At 44.6% G+C, this 26,006-nt stretch overlaps 1 protein-coding gene across 1 annotated transcript in view; it reads left to right on the forward strand.

Annotated features, from left to right (window-relative positions):
* LEF1 (lymphoid enhancer-binding factor 1) overlaps nucleotides 1-26,006 on the forward strand; it is a gene marked incomplete at its 5' end in the record, with an annotated part of 66,286 nt that overhangs the window by 29,169 nt on the left and 11,111 nt on the right. The window contains 6 exons of the mRNA XM_010188069.1: nucleotides 8,604-8,736; nucleotides 12,518-12,608; nucleotides 16,730-16,852; nucleotides 17,576-17,738; nucleotides 20,107-20,214; nucleotides 23,677-23,725. Coding sequence (XP_010186371.1) covers nucleotides 8,604-8,736; nucleotides 12,518-12,608; nucleotides 16,730-16,852; nucleotides 17,576-17,738; nucleotides 20,107-20,214; nucleotides 23,677-23,725 — 667 coding nt within the window. The remainder of the gene's footprint in view (nucleotides 1-8,603; nucleotides 8,737-12,517; nucleotides 12,609-16,729; nucleotides 16,853-17,575; nucleotides 17,739-20,106; nucleotides 20,215-23,676; nucleotides 23,726-26,006) is intronic.

Genomic DNA, 26,006 nt, shown 5'->3' on the forward strand with positions numbered 1-26,006 from the left:
GTGACTCCAGGATGGGCTCCAGTATCTTCCCCTCCTCCTGGGGGCTCCCTGGCATGTAACACCCCTGCTGATATCCACCCAGCAGGCGGCCAGGCTGTGGGCACCAGTTCCTCTAATGTCCCATGGGCTTCCTCTGCTGGTTTATGGCAGCGGTCCTTATCGGCAAAGCAATTAATAAGCCAGATCTTTGCGACTCAAAGGCTCGAGCTTGGGCTTGTTCAAACATCACAGTGCCTGTGTTCCCCTTGGCCAACAGAAAACAGAAAGGGCTACGGGCAACTTGGGAAATGATGGGGGAAAACGCCTTTTCAGCTGGTGGGACTGGCTTGTGTGTGACAAGGATGCACGAGGCAGGAACAGGGATGTTGCATGGGGTAAAGACTGGGGAGCCACAGCCTATGGGGTGAGTTGCCATGAGGAGTATTTCCAGTGCCAGTGGCCTCATTACCAAGTTCCAGAACTGCTTAGTGACCCCTGGGGTCGAGTGTGATTTGATGCTGCACGTTGCTGCTTGTTGACTGTGGGTTTCTTGTTGCATGGATTTACATCAGGAAAAGGATGAACTTGTTTAGGATGGGCAAAGTTAAAAGGATGTAGGAACTGGAGCTTCAAACAAGCACCGGCTGGCAAATTGTGGAGTGTTTACTGGTAATTAATGGCTGTTGGAGAGGACCTGGTGTTGAGTTTGGAGAATGAAATAAAATGCTGCAAAGTATTTTAACAGGGAAATCTTTCCCTGCAAGCATGTGGCTTTGCTGGCGATTTAATGGCCCATCAATCTCTAGTAGATATTTCAAAAAATAATGGACTGTGCAACATGAAGTATAATTGTGCAAATGTGAACTTGCAGTATGTAAATAGAAATGGGCTTGTCCTGCCCCGATCGGAGCCTTGCAAGACCTGCCTGGCTCCCCGTGTGGTTCACCAGTGCTCCAGGTCTCCCGACAGCCTTCCCGAGCAGGCGAGAACAAACAAATTAAGAAGTCATGGGAGAGAAGAAAATGGAGATAGCAGGGGATTTCTAATCAAGCTATTTTAATACTGGGTGTGCTTTAATCACTTACTTAATAGCAGTGCTTAATGAATGCTTGAAATAAAGCATGTTTCTGTCAGAGATTCAACACCCATGTTTTTAAAGCTGTCTTGAGGGAACTCAAATGTTTATTACAACTTTTCAGCAAAAAACAGTCACAGTTGTGCTATAGTAATTTCCAAGATTGAAGGGGAGGGCGAGGGGGAAAGCTGGAAAAAGACAAGAACATAGACAAGTCTTTACCACGGTGGTTTCTCACTAACGTTGCAATTAACCTGAATCCGGCTGCTGATTGTAATCCGCCTAGATAGATGCTTATCTCGGGCTTTATCAAATCGCATTTACTCTTTTCTTTGCAATGCTCCCCTGGCTGTTGTACTGAAGTTTTTCGTTGCACGCCGACCCTTCAGGCTTCAGGCAGAGCGGTTTGCTCCGACTCTTCTTGCCTCTCCTCGTTTGCCTGCGTTTCCAGCTATGACACCCCCTTTGCTTCAGGGGCAGATCTTTGCACACACAGACCATGGCACAGCACCATCGGCCATGGAGCTGCCTTTCCCATGCATTGCAGCCACAGCTGCTTGCTGCTGAACTTCTTGAAAAGAAAGGTGGTCTGTGTAGCTGGAAAAGGGGCACAAACTTTTCCTACTCCCAGTTAACCACGGGAAGCTCTAGCAAGGATCCTGGGTGCCTCCTTTGCCTGCTGATGCATTGGCAGCGGCTTCTCTCCATCTGCCGGGGGTCTCCTGGGCTGCTGTGGCTCTGCAGTTGCCTGATGCAACATGTCCTAGGGAGTGGGGGAAGCTTTCAGTGATTGACTTAAAGTCTCTTTCTTCTTGTCCTCATCCCTGGCTCCCAGCAGTAAATACAACTTAATTATGTGGTGAAGTGCTGAAGTATGGGACATGATGAAAAGGGGTACCAGGAAGATTTTTCTGTGACCTCAGCAAGCCTTCGGTTTACCCCCCAAAACATGCAATATCGATTCTAGTTTTGTTCTGGGTAAGTGTTCACAGTTGCAAAGCTGTAAAGCTTTGCATTGGAGCGAATGCAGTGTTTCTCTCTGCCTTCTTACTGTGGTGAGTCCCTGGGGTGTCACCCCCACTGTTTGTAAGCACGAAAGGTCAGTGAGATAAATGGTCTCCCGTTGCCGAATTGTGAAGCAGGGTAAGACGACTGTGCTGCTTTTTATTTGGCTTTCATAAATCACAGTATTCCTAAACCCCTGTTTCCTGTGAGCAGGGTGTTCCTGTGGGTGTGCTTTCCCATCCCTGTTCATTTTAGCTTCAGATGAGGCTAAAAGTGAGGTTACAAACCCACCACCCCCATACCTGCTATGTCATTTTCCTGACTGTACTGTCTAAGGATTGGAGAAGGTTTGGAAAATTAAGCATAAAATGATCTCTGCTGTCAAAGGCCTAGAAGGAGGTCAGCTTTGGACATAAGATTATTTGCTCTAAGTAAATAGTTTGGGGACTGGGGGGCGGGGCTGGTAACCTGAGCTCTCTACATATCGAGCTTGCAGCATCTCTGCGAAGTTGTCTATGGAAAGGGATTGTGCAATAACTCCCAGGGAGGTGGCAAATAGTAATTGCAATTATTGCTGGTGTTGATGAGCTTGTTTCATCTATTCTAGTTAGTTCTATCTAACTAGTTCTGGCCAAAATACCTCACTGTTACCTTTTTCTTTCACCTCTGGTTCCCCTGTGGTAAAGCTTGTCCATTATAAACTGGGACATGGGCCTGGTTTTGATGCTTCAAAACTACCTTCTTGGTCTTGTATTTTTATTGCAATAGCTGCTTGCAGGGTTAGTTTAGCCATTAAAATCCTAGCGCTGTTTTCTGAGGACAACTTAAAATACCTTCTACCTAAGGATGATTTCAGGACCCTAGAAACTAGAAATTAAATAGGCTAAGAAAAGGGATGGATTTTTCTCATCTCTTCAGGTCAAGATATCCTCAAATCCTCCCACAAGTCATTGATCCTTTTATTTTGAGGTTCTGCTATAGCAATAGTGGAAGGGTTTGGGGTTGAGTTTTGTTGTTTTGGGTTTTTTGGAGGAGCTATCTGTTGTTATATTTTCACCTTAAAATTAACATTTGCTGTCAAAAACTTGAAGCCATGTTTTTTTCAAAATAACTCTCTCTTTCAGGAAAAAAAGGGAATACATACGTTTACCCATCCTTAAGTTTTGGTTGTTTGGGTTTTTTTTTTTTCCAATTGGCTTATTTTAGTGTGAATTGAGAAGACCATCTGCTAGTGCCTGTACCTAACACACAACTTGTTGACAAGAGAGGAAAAGTAGACAGGGTAGGGACTTTTTTGGCTTTTTAGAAGCAGCTTTGTGTTCAAAGAAAAGAGAAAAAACAAAACAAAAACCAACTCAGCACCTCTTTGGGTGTTGACCCAGGGACAGCTTGCGTCTTGTGTGCACAGGCTCGCTTGCTGACGGTCCCCACGAACGTCCCTGCCTGCCTGCGACCTCCTTTGTAGATGTGCGTCCTTTGAAGGGTCGTTAATTTAATATCTTTGCACAGCAGCTGGAGCAAATGGTCCCCCCAGCTCCAGCAGGAGCCCTCGGCCGCCTGCCTCACCCAGCACTGACCTACAGGCATTTTTGCCATGGCTGCCTCAGGCTTTTTATAGTTTTTGCGCACTTGTTGCATATAGGATACCTTACAGGTGCAGGCCTTCGCTGAAGCGTTAGCTAGCTATTTGGGGAGGGCTAGTGTTTTGCTTTTTTCTTTTTTTCTGGACACCTTTTCAAAAGTCAGGGAAAACTTCCTGGATTCAGCCTGATTCTGAGATGCAGCATTTCACCATCGGCTCATCAGAGATTAATTTGAACTGTCTCAAAGTGTGCTCCTCAGATGAGCGGACAGTGCCCGTTCAAAATGGTGAGCAACACTGCTGCATTCATGTGCTGGTAGAGGAGCTCCTCTGCCGGCGCTGTGTGTGGCTCAGGAGCTGTGCCAGTGCTGTGGTGGTGGGGTGTCTTCCTCCCACTCTTGCCCTGCCCAAAATGCCCGAATATGGTTCAAGCCTGATTCTTGCAGACCACGGCTACTGTTTGCAAGGGCAGTGCTTGCCCTTCTACCAACCTGGTAGTGTTGTTCCTGCACTACTGTAATGCAGCAATGGTTTTAAACTGCTGTCCAGTGCATGGTAAAGCTCTTGCCAGGGAATGCTTACTGCTGGGTCAGGGTTGGGGATTTTGGTTTTTTTTTGTTTGTTTCAGGTCGGTCATAAAACTGAATAGCAGCTTCATCCGTGCAATGACTGGCCAAGTAATTCAGCTCCAGCTGTTTCCAGTAGATGTATTTTCTCCCAGCCTTGCCTATTTGCCCTATTGATGTCCCTCCAGGGGACCGTCCTCAGCCTGCACTGCCTCACCTCAGCCTGAGCACATGCTGGGGAGAAACAAAACATCCTGATTGTGAAGGCCAAGCTGATGAGCAAATGACAAAGCAGCAGAAGTTCCCCAGGGAGGGCTGGGGAGAGGTCCTTTGCAGGCAAGGCCAGTTCCCAAAAGATGGTGCCGCAGGCTTTGCTGTGAGACTGTGCTGTGGGACTAGAGCCCTGATGGGCCAGCAGCCTCCAAGAAGGCCTTATAGGTTTAGTCACTTAGGAGTGAGTGTCCCTTTGAGCTAGGTCCTGCAGAGCACAGCTGGGTGTCCCCAGACCAACAAGTGTGGGTGATCCCTTCGCCATTAACCGTTAAGGTTCAGAATGGGTTATGACACTGGTGTGACAACGTGCCTTAAAGCCTTACACCTTTGTAAGCCGCAGGTCCTCATTTTTAGCTATTTATTTTTTTCCAAATTGCAGATCTTGAGCTAGGCTGTATGTTCAATTTGCTTTACGTTCCAGGACAGGTGAAGAAGCTTAGGCCTAGAGTTTAATTAAGGTGACTAAATTGATGTGGTGTGGAATTACACCACATACGCCGTTTCAGAGCTGTGTTAGGAACCATTTCAATGAGTTTTCAACTTCTTCAGACTCTCTTGGAAATAAGTGCGTCCTCATCTGCTTTATTGTGTTTCTAGAAGCTGCTTAGGTACCAACTTGCACCAAAATACTACATTTTGGAGTGTGGATGGAGTATAATTTCTGTACTGAAATACTGAAGAACCTCATGTTGGGCAGTGAGTAATTATTGTCTTAACGAAGGTGTGTGGACTGATCAGGTTTTGCAGGGGAAGGTTCTTAAGGTTGTGTTGAGGAGAAAAGTCACTTCAAGAACTGTGCCTATATCAGATGTACATGTCACCACTGTGCTGGGGAGAGCCGTGGTGGTTGCTGGCTTGGTTAGCAGGGCCTGAGCCAAGCGTGGGGGACCAAGTTTGCCCTGCATGGACATCACGTTGACCCAGATGGGTGGTCCCTGTGTTCAGGTCTCTGTCAATCACTCAAGTGTTTCTCCAGCTGTGTGCACAGTCTGCAGAGGATTTGGGGAGTTGAATGTAGTAGGAGTGGCATGTTTTGTGGGAGGAGGAGGAAGCTTATGGGCAGTGAAATTGGGCTGCAGTAGGAGGACTCTAATTAGGGCCGTTTTGTAGCTCACCGTGAGGTAGGATTTTGACCATGTCACTCAGCCCTGAAAAGGCTCTGGGGTCATAATGCTCCTTGCAAGCAGTAGGCGGTATAAGATGCTTCAGCATCATCCCCAATCCAGATGTCCCCAAGAGTGAAGGTGTCTGTGGGCCAGCTGGGGCTCGTGGGGCCAATCTGCTCATCCCCTCATCCTGGTCCAGGGGTGGGAGGGTTGAGAGGGCAGTGAAAGGTGCATCCAGGTCTGCATGTGAGATCTTGCCCTTATGGCCTGAACCTCCTCTGGGAGAAGGGCCCAGATAATCCATCTGGGTTGACTTGTAGGGCAGATGCCCCACAGAACTGATTTAGTCCATAGGGCTTTTGGAAAATACGTCATCAGGCCTTTCTCATCCTGGTTTTGTTTTGCACGTGTCACCCTGAGCTTTCTGCCTGTCAGTCACCGGGGTTGTCTTGGTGGGACCACAGGGAATGAGGTTGCTCAGCCTGTGCCCATCAAGCCCCCATCCAGTGGCACGTCTGGGTGCCCAGCAGGATTTAGGTGACCAGAGCTCCCTAGGTCCTCCCAAAGCTGTGTGGGGCAGGCAGGCTGGAGAGCTTTTTGTTATTGCTATTATTGTTATTATTGCTACCTTTTTTCCCCGGTTTCTGGCTCTGCAGACCCCCAAATGCTCTTAATGGAGATACAGCCTGTTTGTATGTTAATTTTAAGCCCGCTGACAAGCGGTTTGCTTTTCTCCTGACTTCTCACGGTTCCTTCACCCGTTGAAAGCCGCTGCTGTGGGCTTAGGGGATAAGGTGCTGAGAATTAGAAAATAAAATAAAATCTGCAGGATGCTGGGGAGCGAGGGGGTCTGAGGGTTGGCTTGCTCAAAGTACAAATGAGTGATTTCTGAAAGCAAGTAACCCTGATTCCAGGGGCGTGCATGACAATTACATCCAGTATAATACAAAATGTTAATTACTAAATTTTGAGAAATTAATGCTGATTAGCAGCTGCATGTGTGTGACCTAAATACATCTATTGCTTGATCTTTATTCATAATATACAGTTTATTGTTGATAAAGTAATTGCTGAATGGTGGGCTGGCCCACAGGTCTCGTAGCTAAAGACTGAGGCCTGATTTCTAAATCGTCTGAAATTTGTTGGCATCTGTTTTTTGTTGAATTTATATAGACAGAGAAGATGAATAGCTGTCTGAGCTATCCCCTTTACAACTCAACTCATATATATTATTGAGAATTCATATTGCTCTTATTATTTGGTCACAAAAAATGGACCTAATGCTTGTTGGCTTTAAAACACCTACTAGCGCTGCTTTCTCTCTCCATCTTGCAAAATATAAGACAAGGCCGAAGCTTAAATTAAAATCCTCAGGTTCTTATCTCTTTCCCACAGGAAAGCAAATCTGTGTTGAAAACCGTAAAATTAAGAGGAGAGCAAGGATAGCATAATTTAGCAAAAATTCATGGCACCAGATTCTGAGCTATATGACTGGAGGGATAGGTCAGACATTAAGAAGATACTGCCTGCTAATGCAAGTTCCTTAAGGTGGTGCTCTGGAAACAAGGCAAGCAGAAAATGCTGCATTGGTTCCTATTTGCTCCCTTTCCTCTACTCCTGACAGCCTTAACAATATATTGAGTTGTCCATTTAATAACCCTTCTGCTTCTGGAAGTCCAAAGAAATCCAGGTTTTGTACTTGGGAGTATTGTCCTAACATCTGTTTGTGTCAGGATTTCAATAGTGAGCTCAAAGAAAATTAATTTCATTGGGCTTTTAAATGATTTTTTTTCTTTTCTTAATTCCTGGTATTTGACAGGCTGTCATTGCTGAGTTTTTATCAGTGTTTCTTTCTGAAGGACTACTGGGGGCTTTTTTGTCTTTTTAAAAAAATAATTTTAATAAAAACTTGTTTGGGACATCATTATTTTTGCTAAAGGGCAGGGTACAGAGTGGCAGAGTGCACACTGACATCATCACTGTCACTTTGCACCATGGGAAGAGCAACTTGTGTTTCAAGCAGCATAATATGGCAGCATTTTATCAGGACAGACAAGTCCTGTTGGCTTGCAGCTTTAATCCAAGAGCATGATTTTGGGTGACATTCCTCCATCATGCCAGTTGCCCTCTCTCTTGCACCTCTGCAGGAAGGGCTGATGGGAAGCGTGCGTCTCGGCCTGCATGGACATTGCCTTACGGCACCCATTTTGGGACCCTCTGGGGTATTTGTAGCACTTTGATTTCTCCTTGGCATGATACGGCGAGAGGCCTCCCAGCTGTCCGCGGGCAGTCAGTAGGTCTCCTCCCTGACTGACCCCTCTGAGAGGCCGCTGCCAACTGCTTATATATGAAATTAAGCTTTTTTTTTGGGGGGGGGGTGAAGGGGGAGGGTCAGTTATCTGCTACCTAGACCAGGAGATTTCAAGTGGGGTTTTTAAAGTTCCCAGGGGAAAAGCCAACTGTACCCTCTGGCAACGGCGGGGACTTGTCCTCACTGTGCTGTGCTGTGGTCAGTGCAGGAGAGCGATGAAGTGAAGTCAATGATGCTCGTGTTGCTTTTAAGGCTGGAGATGCGGCAAACCTGCACTTTAAATCTTTTTTTTACGCTGATCCTGTAACCGAAGGGCTTCTTCAGTGCTGCTGGCTCTGCTGTCTTCTGGTTGCGGTCCTTGGTGTGTGGTGCCTGCGTGACTCGTATGGTGCTCCTCCTGCCCTGCGGCTCTCCAGCCACTGCTTCCCAGCCCCGTCTCCACATCTCCCAAATGCATTTCCTCCTGCTCCTGGTCCCACCCATTTACCTGCATTTTCTCAACACCTGCATCCCTTCTCAGATGCTGGTTCTGGCAGCAAACCTGGTTGCCACCCACCAGCACCAATGTCATGTCTGTCCATCCATTCCCTCTGCTTCAGTAATACAAATATGTAAAAACTGCATTTTGGAAGTGTGTGGTTTTTTTTTAAAATGCAGAAACCCCACCTCACTAACACTATTTAATTTATTTTTTTTTCTCTTGCAGTCAAACAAGGTGCCAGTGGTACAGCCTTCTCATGCGGTTCACCCCCTCACCCCTCTTATCACCTACAGTGATGAGCACTTTTCCCCGGGGTCACACCCGTCTCACATCCCCTCCGACGTCAGCTCGAAACAAGGTGAGCCCATCCTGTCCCGGCCAGGATGCAGAGCAGTCCTGGTGCCCCCTACGTTACTGATACGGCTTTATTATTGGTATTTTAGAGGGAAGGTTCCAGGTGTGCATACCTGCTTTCAGAGATGATAATTCTGCCGTGGTGCTGATATTTAAGTTGGCTGTTTAAATCTTTGTGCACTTTCTAATGCGATAATTTGGGCTTGCTTTACTCGTCAAAATCTTTTAAAATCTTACTAAGCAGCAGTCAGCTCTCACCACCCCCTGTTGTGCCCGAGGCTTGCAGCGTACAGATGTGGAAACAGGAATCATCCCTCCTTACCTTCCCAAAACCAGGAGAAGAGTGCTCCAGTAGTGGTGTTATTGAAACGTTTTCTTTCTCCCTTTTACTCAAAATTGTATTTTATGTCCTTGTATTCTGGCTCTCCAAATTCTTCCATATATCAGTTGGTATAAATAGGACTGGTCCCCTAGGAGTCCTCAAAACAAACCAAAAAAGCCCTTCAGACCAGCCTCGCTCTGGATCAGTCCTTGGCCTCTGAGGCCCCCACCCCTCACCAAGAGCTCCTGCCCGGCTTCCTGATGAACCCAGGGCCTTCCTGGAGAGGATGCCCTTGCTTGCATTGGGTGAAGAAGCTGAGGGGAACATGGTGGTTGTTGAGAAGGTGCAAGGGAGGACTGACCCAGACGGCATGGGTCTGGGTAGGGAGCCTGAGGAGGAGAAGCCTGAGTGAGAGAGGTGGCAGTGAGGAGGGAAGGAGAGGGAGCAGGGAGTGTTGGCTTTATTCGAGGTATCTGCGCGTGGGTGTGAAGTCTGATGGTGCCAGAGCTGAGGGTGTCCTGGGGGTTGCCCCTCCCTGCCCACTTCTGCACACACATCTCCCACCATGTGTTGCTATACCTCGTTGATGTGAAGCTGCTTCACTTAGGCACCTGTCAATATGTGCAGTTGTCCCATTTATCTGGAATGGGGTCTAGCCACCATCATCCAGGGTGAGATTTTTTTAACTGCTGACTTTCCCTGACTGCTTAGGTTTTATTTTGGCCTTGCTACACCAATAATAAGGTGGGCTGCATCCAGAAAATATGGTAGCCTTGTGGCTCTGTGTGGTTTTTGTTGTTTGTGGGTAGTTGGTTGGGTTTTCTTTAGGGAGCAGGAATACAAAAAGCACTCTACCTGGAAATCCTGGCCTCTAAATACACATATAATATTTATTTTTCAGAGTTGGAAGAAGCAAATGGAGACCTCCTGTCCTCATTTGTCTTCCTCCATCACTGCCCAGGAGAAGGATATTCACGCTCATTCCTTCAAATCCCATGGGTACTGTGTGTTAGAGTACGGGATTTCCACCTCTTGCCCAAGCTGCTGCGATGACTGGGGCACACCCCAGTGCTGCAGTTCGTGAGCTCAAGAGGTTTTCTCTTACTGTGTGATGGGTTTTCCCTCCTGCACCCCAGTTGTTTGCCTGTATCCCTGGTTTATTTTTGTACTCCTTTCCTGCAGACCCAAACTGAACAACATCTGGTTTCTTGTTTCTGCTGCCTGTCCTCCTTTCTGCCTCATCTTGTCCTCTCCCTTCTCCACCTTGGTGCATCCCATTGCTCAGGTCCCTGTCCCCGAGGTGAGGAGCTGTGCTGGGTGGCAGCCAGGGGCGTCTCTGTCGCAGAACTCGTGCCGCTCTGGAGTTCCCGAACAGGCTCTCGGTCCCTTCGCACAGCATCTGGCAGAGATGGGGATGGATAATGCAGACTGGAGGGCTCTGGGTTTGGCTGTGATTGTCTCCTTGATGTGTGTGGTCTTTCCATACTCCCCATTTTGTCGCCTCTGGCGTGTGGGAGCAGCTCCAGTGAAGTGGCCCATGCAGTTGCTGCAAAGAGAGGATTTTTTTTCCCCTCAGGTCCTGTGCCAAACGCCTCCGACCATTGTTTCTGTCCTGGCCTCCCACTGTGGGTCTGGAGCGAGGCGCTGCCCCAGCCCCAGTGCCGCGGTATGCTCCTCCCTCCTAAATCCCCTAGCGGGAAGGCAGCAGGGAGCCCAGAGCGGCTTGCCTGCAGGGCTGCCTCTCGCACCCCAGGCATGTCATGATGGATGCACAGACACCGCCTTGCTGGGGGCAGTCACTTCTTTCTTCCCTTTTATTTTATTTTTTTTCCTTAACCTTCCCATGAGCAAAAGCTTGCTTTGGACAGTGCTGGCTGTACAGTAGCTGCACGTGTTCTTGCTGAGCATTAGGTAGCTGGATGCCCCCATAGGGGACCAGAAGTTTTGGACTAGTGATAACCACTGTGTTGGTGCGGAGAAAGCAGCAGCATCTCGGTGGGTCACAGATGCAGGTTTTAGGGAAGGAGCAGCCCAGCTCCTTGCACAGAACTTGGTCTGGCGGAGGCAAGGTTGTGTCATCACTCCCAGGAGCATCAGCTGTCACCAGAGATCAGAAGGATGGGAGACTGGGCTTGTTTTCACCTGTTTTTTTTTCCTTAACTGAGCCTTCCCTCTCACGTAAAAACCCTGGGGTATATAAAGCATTCCCTTTCCTGTCAGCCACCAGCTGGTTTTCACCTCTGAGAAGACAACTGGCCAGAAATTTGATCCTCATTCAGGTTGTGGTCCCGAGTTTGAGAATTTAGCTTTTTTGAGACACCAGAACAGAGGTAGCAGTAACACCATCAGTGTTGTTTTTCATCCTTTCCTGTGCACAGTCCTGAAAGATATTCTTCAAATCTTATAATTAAATTCAGAAGATTTAAATACAAACTAGGGGAGGAAAATAAATCAGTAGCATCAATCCATAAACCAAGTCTCAGGGTACCACACACTCCATCTTGGACCTTTGGAGTGTCACAACATAAATATTTAATGCCCTTTTAAAGCAGCTGATTTAACATGTGAAGTAGACTTAACAATTCCTTCTGCTTCAGCCCCCTCCTCCCCAAACACATTTAAATAAACCGATGTCTTTGTGGCCTCTGCAACTGTAATTCCGTATCTCCTGGGGGCATGAGGTTTAGGTGAAGAATGTAGACCATGGGCCCTTCTGGGACGAGGATTAGCTTTAATCTTGAGGTGATTCTTGCAGTTGTAGGGCTCTGTGTTCTGGGGAATGTGAGCTGATGGATCATTTCTGATGGGACTCTTATTTTTCCATGAAATACTACCAATGCAAAACAGATTGACCTTGGAGCCCACAGGAGTCAACTTGATGAAGAGCTTAGTTGGAGCTGGAGTGACAATTGGAAGCCAAATGAATCATATCAAGTGTGACCATTACAGGCCTGAAAATGATTCTTAATTAACCACTGATCCTCTGTGGTAGCAAGTTTCCAAAATCTGTGAATCCATAAGGGAACCTGCGAAAATGTACAAGTAGCAATTTACCTAATCTAATAGCTCTGCTGTGCTGCCTCTTTGACAATGCTTTATTTTGCTCTTGTTTCATGCTGTGTTAGAAGAGGTCCTTGGGATCTGATCAGGTTTGGTGAAACCACTGGGAGGACATTGTCACCTAACGCACTTGACAGGAGAGCTAACCTCACCCATACATTTATTCTCTCCTTCCACTTTGTTTTTTTAGTATTTCCCTTTGAATTGCAATATCCTGTGCAAGTTATTTATTACTTTAAAGGTGGCATGGGTAGCCTTTTGCTTTTAACGCTGACGAAGAAGGTGGTTGTTTCTTACCCAGAGCACTAATTCCGTCATAGCCTCGGCCGTGTTAGCTGTGAACTGTAGCTCATGCGTAGTACTTTGAGGCGAAAGTCATTAATTCTTCTGTGCTCTTTAACAGGCATGTCCAGGCATCCTCCAGCTCCTGATCTCCCTACCTTCTATCCCTTGTCTCCAGGGGGGGTTGGACAGATAACACCACCTCTTGGCTGGTAAGATCTTTTAGATTCTTTTCAGACAAAGGTGCACGCTCACATAATTTGCTGTTGTTTCATTAATCGCAGCATTTACAAAATAGGAATGTCGCTGCAGTGAGAAATTACTGCGTTATCATCAAAAAAGTCAATCTTTGAAATGAAGTGAATGGTTTTTGAACACATGCAGAAATTGAAGTGTGCAGATTTCACTTTGAAGTCTATATATTTCTTATGGCTCAGATTTGTGGCTCTTGGCATTTGGAAAGATAGCAAAAAAACAGTTCTCGAGGAATTAAATGTAAATTTTTAATAAACAAAATTGCAATTACTGAGAGGAGAGGAGGTAAGAAGGAACTTTGAAGTGTGTGTGTGGGGGAAATCTTGAAACTGCACCAAAATGGAGAACAAAACTTGTGTAGTCTGCTGCTTTGTACAGTTTCTGTATGGAGAGAAGCCTCTGTCATTGGCAGATTTTGCCGCTCTTGCTAATAGTAGCCCTCTCAGGATCTCTCTGCCATTCAGGGCATCATTTTCCTTTTGGAGGAAACACGTGGTATTTTCAGCGTAACCAATTTGGCAGGATGCTTCATGTCTGCTGGGGGTAGATAGGTACTCATAGGTACCCTCCTCAGTTCTGTCAGAGCAAGGAATAAGGAAACTCAGCAACCGTTTCAGTGCTTTAGAATCTGTACCTTGACCAGTCTGTGCCCACACAGTGAGTGATGCAGATTTTTATTTTTATTTTCAAATGTGTCTATGGGAGGCAAACATGATTCAGATGACAACAGACAGAAAAAGCAGGGAGCAGAAGATGGTGAAACACTGTATTGCTGGCAAATTTGTCAAGAAGTGCCACATGCCTTTTTGGAACAAATTACTATCAGATACCAAACTAAAATATGGAAGTATCTGACTATAGTTTTTTTTATAATTCCCCCTGCCGCCATCCCCATTTGTTGATGCTCCCCACCTCCACCACCACCAGGCAGTTCCTGGCATTCGTTTTCCAGATGTGGTCGGTCTGTTCTGAGTGGTTTCTTGATGCAGAGGCTGGGGGGAGGGAAGAGGGAAAAGAGAAAGGAGAGGAGAGACAAGACCTGATCTCATAGGGCTCAGGGATGTGCTCGGCAGAGCTCACTGACAGCAGGACGGATCCAGCCGTCCCTTACACAATGCGGCTTCCAGCTGCTTTTGGTGCGGTAGTGCTGGTGAGACTTTTTTTTTCCCCTTCCCTTTGATCACTGCTCATTTCCAGTAACGTACTCCAAGTGGGAAACTTGTATCGTGAACCTTACAAAGACCAATATCCCTTTTTTTCCCCTCTGAAATGCTGATCTGCCAGTCAATAAGGAACTGTTTGGATAGGATTGATATGTGCGGTGGTCCTTCTGGGCTGATTCAGGAATTTGGGCTGAACTGGTGTTGGTTTGCATCACCATAGCATGCTACTTCAGGGTGTTAATTGTAGTCACCACCTGAACGGTTTCTCACTAAGAGTAAACAAAATGTAGGGAGAGTCCAAATGATAGGCTGCTGGCAACATATTCCGTATATGTGGGAGTATAAAGGAGGTAAGAATTTCATGCAAGCTTCTTTTACTGGACTGCAAAGTTTGAACTTTAAGTAGTTAAGATGGACTTGTGTTGCTGTGGGCTTTTACGTGGTTGTGGTTGTTTTTATTAAATAAACTTCTACTTTCCTAAAAAAGCTGGCCACTTCTACCTCACTATAGAAGATGCACATAGATTCTTCAAAAACTTAAAACCGTTCAGAAGGTATTCTAGCTTAATAATTCACAGTCTGGTGTTCTTACGCTGGTCTACAGCAGAATTATTTGGAATAAGATGCCTCTTTCCTAAGAGCTAGTTAACCAGCTCTGATTCCAGTGTGTTTAAAAGTAGGTGAGAGGGGTAGAGGTAGAGGAGTGTGCGTGTGTGTGTGTGTGTGTGTGCGTGCACATGTGCTCTGGGGGAGGAAGGCTGGTTGGTTTGCTGTACTCCCCAGTGGAAACCTAGATGGGGAATCTTTCAGTAGCAAGGGAGAAAGTCCAAAGCATTCAAGTATTTGTTAGCTGTGAATACAGCAGAACTCTTGAAAGTTTTGCCTATTACTATTTATATGTGACTAGTACCGAGTTCCCATCAAGTGCTTGTAACTCTAGAGTAACTATTGAATACCGTATCGTATGATTGATGGGTTCCTTTCTTCTGTGACCTCAGGCAAGGTCAGCCTGTATATCCCATCTCGAGTGGATTCAGGCAGCCCTATCCATCCTCACTCTCAGTCGACCCTTCCATGTCCAGGTAGGTGTAGGAGGTGAATGACTGACTGGGGAGTAGCTGCTGGCATTAGAGGGCAGGTTGCTCTTCTGCTTGCATCTTGGTCTGCCTCTGCTTGCTTTTCAGTCAGCTAAAACTTTATGCATACATTTTTATTTAACTTATTTGTGTATATACAGTTTGCCTGGATCCCACACTGGTCTCATTCAGCATTTTCTTGGCGGTCTCTGAAGTATTGCAATTAGGAGCACAGGTGAATTGTCAACAATTAATTGAGCTGTTTCATCTGAAATGAGTCAGTTAGTTCATTTCTAGATGCAATATATACTGTGCATCCTTGGGTTCTGCTCACACAAATATGCAGCCGGGTGGATCATCACTGTAGTCTGCGTTCTCTAGTCCTAATTTTGAAGTTGTTGGTAATTAGTCTTGAATCATTCAGGTATCACTCCATGTGGAAACTTGCTCACAAGTAGGTTTTTTGTAGCCTAAAGCCACTAATGGCAAGGGATGCCAGCACACAGTGTATTTGTACTGGTGTGTGAATCAGGCACTGTGTCTTTATGTCTAAGTGCAGGCAAGCAATGCTGATTGAGACTTGGCCATGACACACTGCAGACCTCCTCTCCTCTGCTTTTGCACTCTAAAGACAGCTTCTGCATCCTGTGCTTGGTGTACACAAGGTTGCAGTATATCATTCTTGGGGTGTTTTTGTGTGACCTGTAGAAGACACATCCTCTTGCATGGGGATTTAAGACAGGCTACTTGATAAGTGGTGGGTTCTCTCGCCTCTGTTTGTGTGGGCTCCTTTGGATTATCACTGTCCCTTCACTTCTTTACAGGGTAATGATAAGCATGTGCCTGTCAGGGTGACTGGGAGGAAAACCCATTCTTTCTCCATAATAAAATTATTTGGTTCGCTTTATTTTGATGGCATGAAGGAAAAGAGCAAGGGGACTAGGGAATGGATAAAGGAGAGGATGGGTGCCATTCCTTAACCAGCACTCATTCAGCAAACCTTTGGAGCATGACCTTGCTTTTGATGTTAATGGTACTTTCCACCAGTTCAAAATAAAGCATGCAGGTTTTCTGCTGCGCTTGAACTTGCAATGCTCAGCACCTTCACGATGCATCTCAGCTATCCCTGAGGATGACCTGGGTTAGTAGGGCGGGACGATGGAGTTAGTGGTACTTTGGTTTTCTTTTCAATTTTCCTTCTTGTATAAGTGAAAGGAAGGTTTATTTAGGACAAAAGTCTCTCCCTCTCTCCACCTCCCACCCCACCCCCAATACAGGATTTCAAAAATTTAATTTTATTTTAAGCATTTGAGGGAAGGATAGTGACTTCAGGTGAAGTGATGTCAAATTCTTCTACCTTGAAAAATGAGATATTCCTTAGCCCTCAAGGACTTCCTGAAAAGACTACTCTTCTTTTATTTTATTTGTTTCTGCATGGCAGTTCCCTCCTTTGCATTGGCTGGTGGTGGATATTTTAAGAATGTTTATATCTTGGTGTGGAAATACATTTTTTTGGTTAAGAAATGTGTATTTTTATTGCTGGTCAGCGCAACAGTACAACCATTAAATGTTTCTTATGTGCATTGCAAAAACTGCCTGAAAGGTAATAAAATAACTTCTTTACAACCAAGATGTTTACTGATTTGTTTGTTTGCTTTTCTTCAATAAGTGGGCTACAGTGCACAAATCTTAGCCAAATATTTTTCATGCACTCTTACAGAATTGTCTTCCATTGCAAGCTCTGTAGTGTTTGCATTCTTGGGGCGTTCTGCTGCTGTCACACGTGGTTGACACCTGTCTGCAGTAGGGTTACAGACCTGCCTTTGTTTTCTCTTTTAGGTTTTCACATCACATGATCCCTGGTCCTCCAGGCCCTCACACAACTGGAATCCCTCACCCAGCTATCGTAACACCTCAAGTAAAACAAGAACATCCGCACAACGACAGTGAGCTAATGCATGTGTGAGTCTGCCTTTCTGCACTAGCCCTTGATCTATAAATTTTTGAGAATCAACTCTTCCTGAAGAAGAGTAGAGGTTAAAAATAATTCCTTTAATGACCTCCTTGAATTTTAACTCTGCTCATGTAACTAAAATGGGAGATGTGGGCTACTGTTTGAGAAGAGTAAGGAGACATGAAGCTGTTTTTCATTTCAGTCCAGCACTTTTTAGCTATCAGCAACAGTCATCTTGATACAGACTTAATCATGGACCTGTCCACCTGTGGATCTTGCTTGAGTGTGAACTCACAAGCTTCTGCTGTAGAAGGTCTTAACTGCAAAATCTACTAGTAAAAAGCAGACCTTTTTGTTTAGTAGTTGAAGGGAAAAAGCCTAAGAAAGAAGTGAGTGAGAAGCCATCCTGCCTGTAGCAGTGGTCTTCCAGGGTACTACAGAAAGCTATTCAAAAAGAGAATTGAGACAAGTGATGCATTTGGAGCACATTCACAGATCAAATATTATTTGCTGGAGAATGTCAACCTGACATCCTCCCTGAGTATTAAATTAAGTCAGGTCTCTGAAAAGGTATGAAAGTGGATGGGACATGACCACTGAAATTCTCATTCTTGCTGCTTAAATGCTGCTCTGACCACAGGTTGGTAATTTTCCATTGAGTTTTTTTAGGCTGAAGGTAAATGGATGTTTTTTTTTTTGCTCTCCTTTCCCTTTCCCCCACCACGTTTTAGGAAGCCTCAGCATGAACAGAGAAAAGAACAGGAGCCAAAAAGACCTCATATTAAGAAACCTCTGAATGCTTTCATGTTGTACATGAAAGAAATGAGAGCGAACGTTGTAGCAGAGTGTACTCTGAAAGAAAGTGCAGCTATCAACCAGATTCTTGGCAGAAGGGTACGTACAGGAGGGTGTGTGTGTACTCACGTGTGCTGCTAATTTGTGTGTGTTTCCCTTTAGTTGGGTGTGATCGCTCACTTTCTGCTCGAGGTGCTAACTAATGTGCAACTATCAAATTAGCTATAGAAGATAAAACATGCAGCTAAAAATAAAAGCAGTATCTTGATTTTCTTTTTTCAGCATTAGCATCCTCAAATTGGTGTCTCTTCCACTCATATCACGGTGTTAGCACCTCAGGCATGAAATATCCTCATTCACACATGCAAGGAGCGTTCAGGTCACCTTCTGGGTCTTTCCTGAGGCTGATGTCCATCAGAGCAAGAGGGGAATCATTCAAATAGGAGCACTGGATGCCAATGGAGATGGAACTTGAAAGTGAATATAACGTGGTCCAATTGTAAAGTCGTGTAGGTTGGGAGGGACCTGTGGACGTCATTTAGTCCAACACCTGCTCAAAGCAGGTCCAGTTACATCAGGTTGCTTGACTTGTCCTGTCAAGTTTTGAATGTCTCTGAAGTCACCAGCCAAGAACTGATGATCCCAGTACACATCCCAGAGCCTTGCTGAGAGCCATCTGCTTCTGTGGCATTGTAGGCATGTTTTGTTCTTTCCATGCTCCAAAAAAAAAACCTATGCAGGCCAGCCCACAATTACATGTTCACTGTTGGTGGTGGTCTTCCAAGGGAAAGCGGCAGGGGTAAATGCGCATTTTGCTCGACTCTTGGTACTCGTCCCCATTCCTGCCTACTCTCTGATGTGCTTGTTACTTCCCTTTAAAGGACATCTTGGTGCTTGTCTTTTCTATTCTTCCATGCAAGTCTCTTTAATCATGTTTTCATTCTCACTTTCAGTAATCAATCTTAGGTGTCAGCCTCATTTTCTTGGCCTGAATGAGGGCAGTGGCTTATTTATCTCCATGGTGGTAATGAATCAAGCTTCAGTGCTCCATTGCCTGCTTTTTCCACAGCTTGGACTCCACTTTTCAGGTTACTATTCTCCATGAATGTACCTGAAATTCCACTTTTAATGTGTTGTACAACCAACACATGTGTTATCAAATGTGTAATTCCTTGGAGATTAATTATTCTTGAATGTTTTGTGTTCGGTCATCCTGGTTACTATTATACCCTGTGCCACTCCTGAACAGAAACCACCTCTGTTCTCAAGAGCTGCTGCTTTGTGTGATTCTGGGCTCTGATGCCACGGCATAATGTTCACTGCCCTCCAGTTTTGGATCGCACGTGTGGAGTTTGAGTGTTGCAAACAGACTGCACTGCTGTGCTCTCAGTAACACATTGAACTTGCCAAGTCAAGACAGACAAGTCCTTTAGTTCACATCTTCTGACATGTAACAAAATGACGCATTAAATCATACAAATGTGATCTGATCTGAAATCCTAGTTCTGTAAATTATTCTTGCATGAGTGTCTTAATAATTTTATGCCTGTCTTTTTACTGTTTTGTGGGGTTTTTTTATATCTTCTCCCCTCATCCAGCCATGCATGTTGTAAAAGTCAAACGAGAATACACATCTAATGCTGCAGCAGTGAAACCCAATTTCAAATAAAAGGCCTTTGCTCGTTCTGGTTCAGGTTTATGATAGGTGTTTCAACAAGAAAAAAATTAGATACTGGTGTAGCTGGTGCCTTTTCAAATGTGCAGGTTGTGAGAGGTGTTTTGTTTGTATATTGTTTAAAGTACATGAAAGCAGGAAGTTTATCCCTACTTGGCTACAGAGGTCAACTCATGTAATTTGGAAAACTGCAGTTCTGTAGTTTCTGTATCTCAGAAACTTTTTGCAGTTGCCATTTTCTTTTCTTCTTTTACAACAAGAAGAAATCAGAAAGCAGGTACCTTGAAGTTTGGTGCTTAGCAGTTGATCTTGGAACAGAAGCCTGCTGGTGCCCAGAAAAGCCTCTGCATTGGCATTGAAAACCCATCTGTAGCTGCTGCTTGAAAACAAGACAGCAAACCCTTCTGTGGTGGGGAGCTTGCTGCCCTTTAAAAGCAGCACAAAACCTTTCTGTTTTGTCAGGAGCTAAAGGGTGCTTTTGGGTTGTTTGGGTTTTGGGGGGTTCTTTTTGCCTTTAAAGTAGTGTTGGGAGAGCGTGGTTCTGTGAGCAGATTATTTGGTGAGCCCTGTTTCCATAAATGATTTTTGTCTTGCTCCAGGCACTTGGCAATTGTGGAGCTGACAAATTCCTGAAAGTTGGTTAACAAACACGGGTGCTTGTAATTGCTAATGAATTTCACTTTTGCAGTGGGGAGGGACTGAATCAAAGTCGCAAAAACCCTTGCTCATGTCATCCTTTGCCTAGGTATGAGTTATTTCCTAGTCTTAATGCTATGTTTATTTTGTTTGCAGTGGCATGCTCTCTCCCGTGAAGAACAAGCGAAATATTATGAACTAGCTCGTAAAGAAAGGCAGCTACACATGCAGCTTTATCCAGGCTGGTCTGCAAGAGACAACTATGTAAGTTACTCGCTTGAAGGCTCTTTTCAAATTAACTTCCTTTACCTAACATTTTTTTTCTTTCTTCTTTTTCTCTTAAACTTATGGAAAGTCCTGGATGGAGGGATGGTGAACAAACATATAACATAAGCTTCACATTTGCTTGCATTTCAAGCATCCAGAAAAAAAAGAGATTTTGTTGTTGTTGTTGAGATGCTTCTTATGAAGGTCAAAGTTTTTGAGGGGAAAAAGCATGGAAAGTTTTTTTTAAAGTAGTTGTCAGTACTGTCTGAAAGCTTATGTTCTGCTGTGTAGCTGTGACTTTTCCATAATTTTCTGTTTGATCACTTGCTACCCATAAATCATCTTTAGACCTGAGCAAAAAAGGGATGTCTCTCTTTCAAGAGAACCAAAAGCACAGGGATCTTAATGCAAACTGAACTTTAGGTGAAAGTAATTTAGAATGCTCTAATAATAAAAATAAAACCTGAAAAAATTGTATAGGCAAAACTTCATGATAGATTCTGCTTTTATACTGTTTGATGAAGCTAAGAAGTTTTCTTACAATTCTTTTATAATTAAGTATCAAACAGACGTTAATAGCATGTTGCACAGCTTGCACTGCACAGTTATACCATTGAGCTTACAATGAGCTGGCAGCATAGTCAAATGTTACGTTACGAAATGCGCAAGCTGCAATCCTGAGAGACTGATCCCAGCCTGAGTTCTGGGCTCCTTCGCATCCCCACATCAGCTGTGACATTATTTACTGTGATAGGAAGCGTACATGCTGTATCCAGCTGTTTGCCATCTGTATTAGGTGGACGGTAGTATTTCTCTACTTCAGGGGTGTCTTCTGGACCTTAAAGAGCATGAGGCACATAAATACAGTGTTAACAGAAACTGTAGAAGTACCCAACTCTTCCAACCCGGGACAGCTACTGCTCAGCTCAGAAAAAATTTTCATTGTAAGCTGGAGTCTCTTTGGCATAGAAGGCATTGACACAGAAACTGCATGATCATCTCCAAAGCAAATGTCTTGATCTTGCTGATATCCGTGCCCAGTTTTGTAAGCACGGACACTACTGTAAGCCCTACCAACTTGTTTCTGCCTGTTTAATACAGTCATCTTTCCTAGCAGATGAGCTGTCATGACATTACGCAGGTAGGGTATATTTCCAGTATGTCAGACCATGTCAAATATACCTGGGAACAAATAGAGCCTTAGTGATGTACTCTCTGAAAACAAAGGCGTTTCAATTGTCTTGAACTCACTTGCTGGAAAATCAAAACACTTCTGAGCCTTGCCAGCTCATGCTTGCTGGACACCAGCCTTCAAGATGGTCCTGGGATACTCAGTAAAGTTGACTTGGAGAACGTGATGGGTTTTCCCACAGCCTTCTACCATACAGGCCAAGCAGTGGACCTGCAGTCATCTTCCCTCCCCCCTTAATTTTTTCTAACTTGAACAGTGAAAAAATGAAATTGTATTCATTTAGCACAGATATTACTGCACTATTTTGAGAGCTGGAAGTGACTTAGGGATCACTTCCATTTCACATGACAGAACAGTACAATTAAAAAAGGTGAACTCCTTGGTTTTAATTCTTTTATTTTGATTTACCTGGTTATTCGGGATTTCCAAAATTTCAAGAAAATGTTAAGCATTGCTAGTCAACTTTTGACAGTAGCTGTGTGCTTTTTATTATGGTTTTATCACTGACACCCAAAGTAGTCCTGCAGGGTTGCATGGTAGTCAAGAGAAGCACAGTGTTTTCATAATGTGGTAGTGTCTGTGTGTGCTGGAGTTGTCAGAAACTTCCTCATTTGGGAATGCTGGCAAGTAATTTTCAGCCTTTTAATTCTGTTTCTCCACTTCTGGTACCTGATAGATGGATCTCAGATCAGCTTTCAGTATGATTTAGCACTTGAAGTCAGCCTGCTGTAGAGAATGAAACGTAATTTTCCTCGCATGATTTTTCCATGTTAACATCTGCACTAATGCACTTTCTTCTGTAAAGCAACATTGCCTTGGTGCCTAAGCAATAAAGCACATCACTGTGACTTCCCCCAAGACCTTGAAATCTGCTTTCCAACTTCTAGCATTGATCTCGTATTTGGGAGCTCACTCACAAGGCATTGCTCAGCCCTGTTGCCAGCCTTAGGATAAATAAGGACAGGAGCTCAAGAGCCAGGTAGGCCCAGACTGTCAGAGCAGACTGGGAACTACTTAAATTCATCTACTATAGGTTCATTGTAGCCTGTGTTTGGGGCCCTCAAGTGAGCACTGCGGTGGTCTGAGGTGGTTTCTCCCATCACCTGCTGTCTGTCCCATCACCTTGCAGACCTGGCTAATGGAAAGACGTGTCCCTCCACCTCTGCCCTTCCAGTTTGTGGCCACTGTGGCATGGCCTATGTCAGGACATGCGTTGATGGCTGCCAGCTGTGCTGAGTGGGGCAACCTCTGACTGGGGGGGAGAAGGGTTGGTAGCAGGCTGCAGTCCTGCTGCCAGCAACTGCACCAAGGCTCACCAGAGCTCATCTGTTAGAGCCTGTCCTGGCAGCTTGAAGGCTTCTTTAAAATTTAAGTAGATAGGACTTTTTTTAACTAAACAAACAAAAAAAAGCTTTGACTGACAATACAGGACAATAAAGAGAAGTCATATGGAGGAATATCAAAGTGGTAATTAGAGTGAAGTGAGATGATTGCAGTTTAAAATTGTGGGTCTAGACTGACCTTTTGTTTCCTAAAAGACTGTGCAAACCGGGAGCTCTGGCCTTTTCCACAGCTGAGGGGGCGGGAGAAGGCTGAGGGAGTGGGTTGGCACGATGAGCTTGTGCCGGCACGCTGGTGCCAGTGCGACGACCAAGAAGGACACCTGCCTGACGTCCAGTTCTGTCCTGCACCTCGGTCACGCTAAGGGTGCTTCGCTGTACAGCAGTCTGCAGTTTGCTTATTGCACAGCACATTGGAGACTTGGCTTTTGTTAAGGTATGAGCGCTATCTGAACATTTTAGTCGGCTGGTTTGCACCCTGGGGACAACTCACAGTCGTCCTAGGTACTTTCAGCACCCTGTCTGCTTTCACCATGTATGGCAGTGTAAGTATCTGAATGTGTGAAGAGCTCTTGTAAGAGCCACAAATTATGATATCAACATAAGCGTCATCAGATTATTAAGCATGAGAAGTCTTTTAGGTGCTTGCGGCTGCCAGCATTAGCTGAAAACCTGCCAGAAATTGTAATTCCATGTAGATATAAAACTGTATTGCTCATGTGCCTATTGCTCCATAGATGCTGAGAGCAAAGCTTGTTACCATTGAAACAGTTGGAAAGTGAGTTAGAAAAGGTTTTAACTACCCTGAAAACAATTGTGTTTTTCCTACTGCTTTCTCAGTGTCCAGATGACTTTTGTTTCTGTGCTGGGAGGTGTGGGAGCAACAGAAAGGTTCTGTGTGTAATGGTAAAATTGCCTATTTTTCAGGGGAAGAAAAAGAAGAGGAAGAGAGAAAAGTTGCAGGAATCAGCATCAGGTAGGCCATGACCAACTCCTACTTACCATTCACCTCAGGTATATTTTAGAAACCAGGGCTTGTGCTATTTAATTTTTACACGCTTTTCTCTAACACTTGCTTCTGATGGGTATTTTAAGATATTTCACTGTGAATGCAAGCTTGTGAAAATGCACACAGTACGTCTCCTTTCCCTTACGCCTTTCCATGCAGCAGTCCTGACTGCATCATCTTTGGCTGAACTTATACATTGCTGCAATCACTGTCCTGCTTTACCTTTGCTTTTCTCTTCCATCAATGTTGTATCGTCTTTAGACTTAACTATGACTCAAATACTGTGTAGGATTATTGGATGCTAGAAACTTTACACTGACCTTTTTGTAGCCACTGTAGTTCTTTATTGCTGTATTTTACATTTCTGTGTACACTAACAGCTGCCTAGTAGGTTGGCTAAAAGCATCAGTGAGGTCTCCTTTTTGCCTGTAAAATACATACAGAAAAACACCCTGTTTTCCCCACCAAACATGGCTGGTATAAGAACCATAAAAAACCCAAACAACAAAACAAAAACCACACCAAAAAAATCCATGTAATGCTGTAGCAAACAAACTTATTTGGAATGTGCAAAAACTCTGTAACAGAAATTTGTTAAAGGAAAACAATCTTCTACAGGTACAGGCCCCAGAATGACAGCTGCCTACATCTGAAGCATGGTAAGAACATCTCTAAAGCTTTCCTGATGATAAAACGGAGTTGTAAAATAAACTTTCTTATAAACTTTATGCAATAATATGAATTTAGCAAAAATTGCAGAAGTATCACATCCCAAAGCTGATATTACTTTGACTACTGATGGTTTTTATACCGGCTATCTATCTATTAGGTGTTCACCATTTCACTTCTTAACCTTAACATTTTCAAATTGACCATACCTCACTGACTCGCTGGAAGTCTGCCTGTGAAGCACAGGGATGGGTTTATTAAGCAATGCAAACTCTCCCAGCCAGCACTGTCACAGTTCATGAGAGCAGGTTAGACGTGGGCTTTGGAGTACATTTTATGTGCTTACATTTATAAGATGCTGGCTGGCATCTGGCATTTTTAAAATGTTATTGACCTGTATACTAACAAAACATCTGCTAAGAAAGTGGGACTGTGTTTCAGTTATATCAAGAATTTCTCTGCCAACTGTACAGCGGTATTTCATGCGTGGTGTGGGTTTTGTTGCTGTTGTTGTAAGAGCATCTAGACTGCTTGTGAGTGCACGCAGTACTGCAGTGAGATCCTAAGTTCTCGGTGTTTGTGTTGGAAGGCTGGTCCTTCTCCTCCTCTCAGTGTCATACATTTTCTAGTAGGAGTGGCATTTGTTTGACATACTAGTTGCTTCTACACTGTCTGATTAACCCTGACTGCTCTTGGGAGATCCCTGAGAATTCCAGGAGCCATGCAAAAAATAGCACTTTCTAAACTCAGCTATGAGTTTAGAGCTTCAGCAAAGGCTCTTTATCCCCTCTCCCTCCGACTTGTTTGGCTGCACGATCCCCTTGGCACTCGGAGTGGTCAGCAAAGCAGCCTCCTGTTGGCTCTCCGCTCTGCTTGGTCTTTCAGCCAGACAAAGCCAAGTCAAGTTTGCGTTGTGCAGTGTCTCAGCCGTCGGTCAGTCAGCACGATTTGGGCCTTCTCTGTAGTTACGCCATTATGCTGGCTCGTCTAAACTTGTGTGGGTCTAAGAGTTTAGGGGTTTTTTTAAGCTGAAGTCAAGTGAAAAGGCAAAATGTGTGTCCTGTCTTTTTCCTGGTGCTAAGCAAAAGTTTTTCAGGCAAGCTGACAGTCTTGCCCTTTGCAATGTGCCTGACTCACACTGATTTTAGATGTGGATTTCACCATTTGGGTTCTGTAGCCTACACAACAAATGTGTAAAGTATTGTCAGCTGCAGTGACTGCCATAAGTATTATACCTATTAAAAAAAACCAAAAAGGCACGTGCTTTAATGTCGAGTTTTATAATTGATACTTCATCTTAGCTGCCCAGGTTCACATTTTTCGCTTTGATGTTCACACAATACCAGTAAGCAAAACACATATTATTTTATCTGAATTGATGCAGATAACTCAATTACGATTGGAATACAACTAAGATTCAAGAGACAGTTAAAAAATGGGCTGCCTTACAATCTAAGGATGACTGCCTTGCCTACAGTGAACTACTTTTGCTGGAGTTTCTGTCTGCATTTTCCATAGTAGAGGATGAGCTGAAATAGAAGAGGAGGAATGCTCTGAGTATGTGGGTTTTCTCTTTCCC

This window comes from Mesitornis unicolor, unplaced genomic scaffold (assembly GCF_000695765.1).
Source record: "Mesitornis unicolor isolate BGI_N332 unplaced genomic scaffold, ASM69576v1 scaffold45900, whole genome shotgun sequence".
Taxonomy (NCBI): domain Eukaryota; kingdom Metazoa; phylum Chordata; class Aves; order Mesitornithiformes; family Mesitornithidae; genus Mesitornis; species Mesitornis unicolor.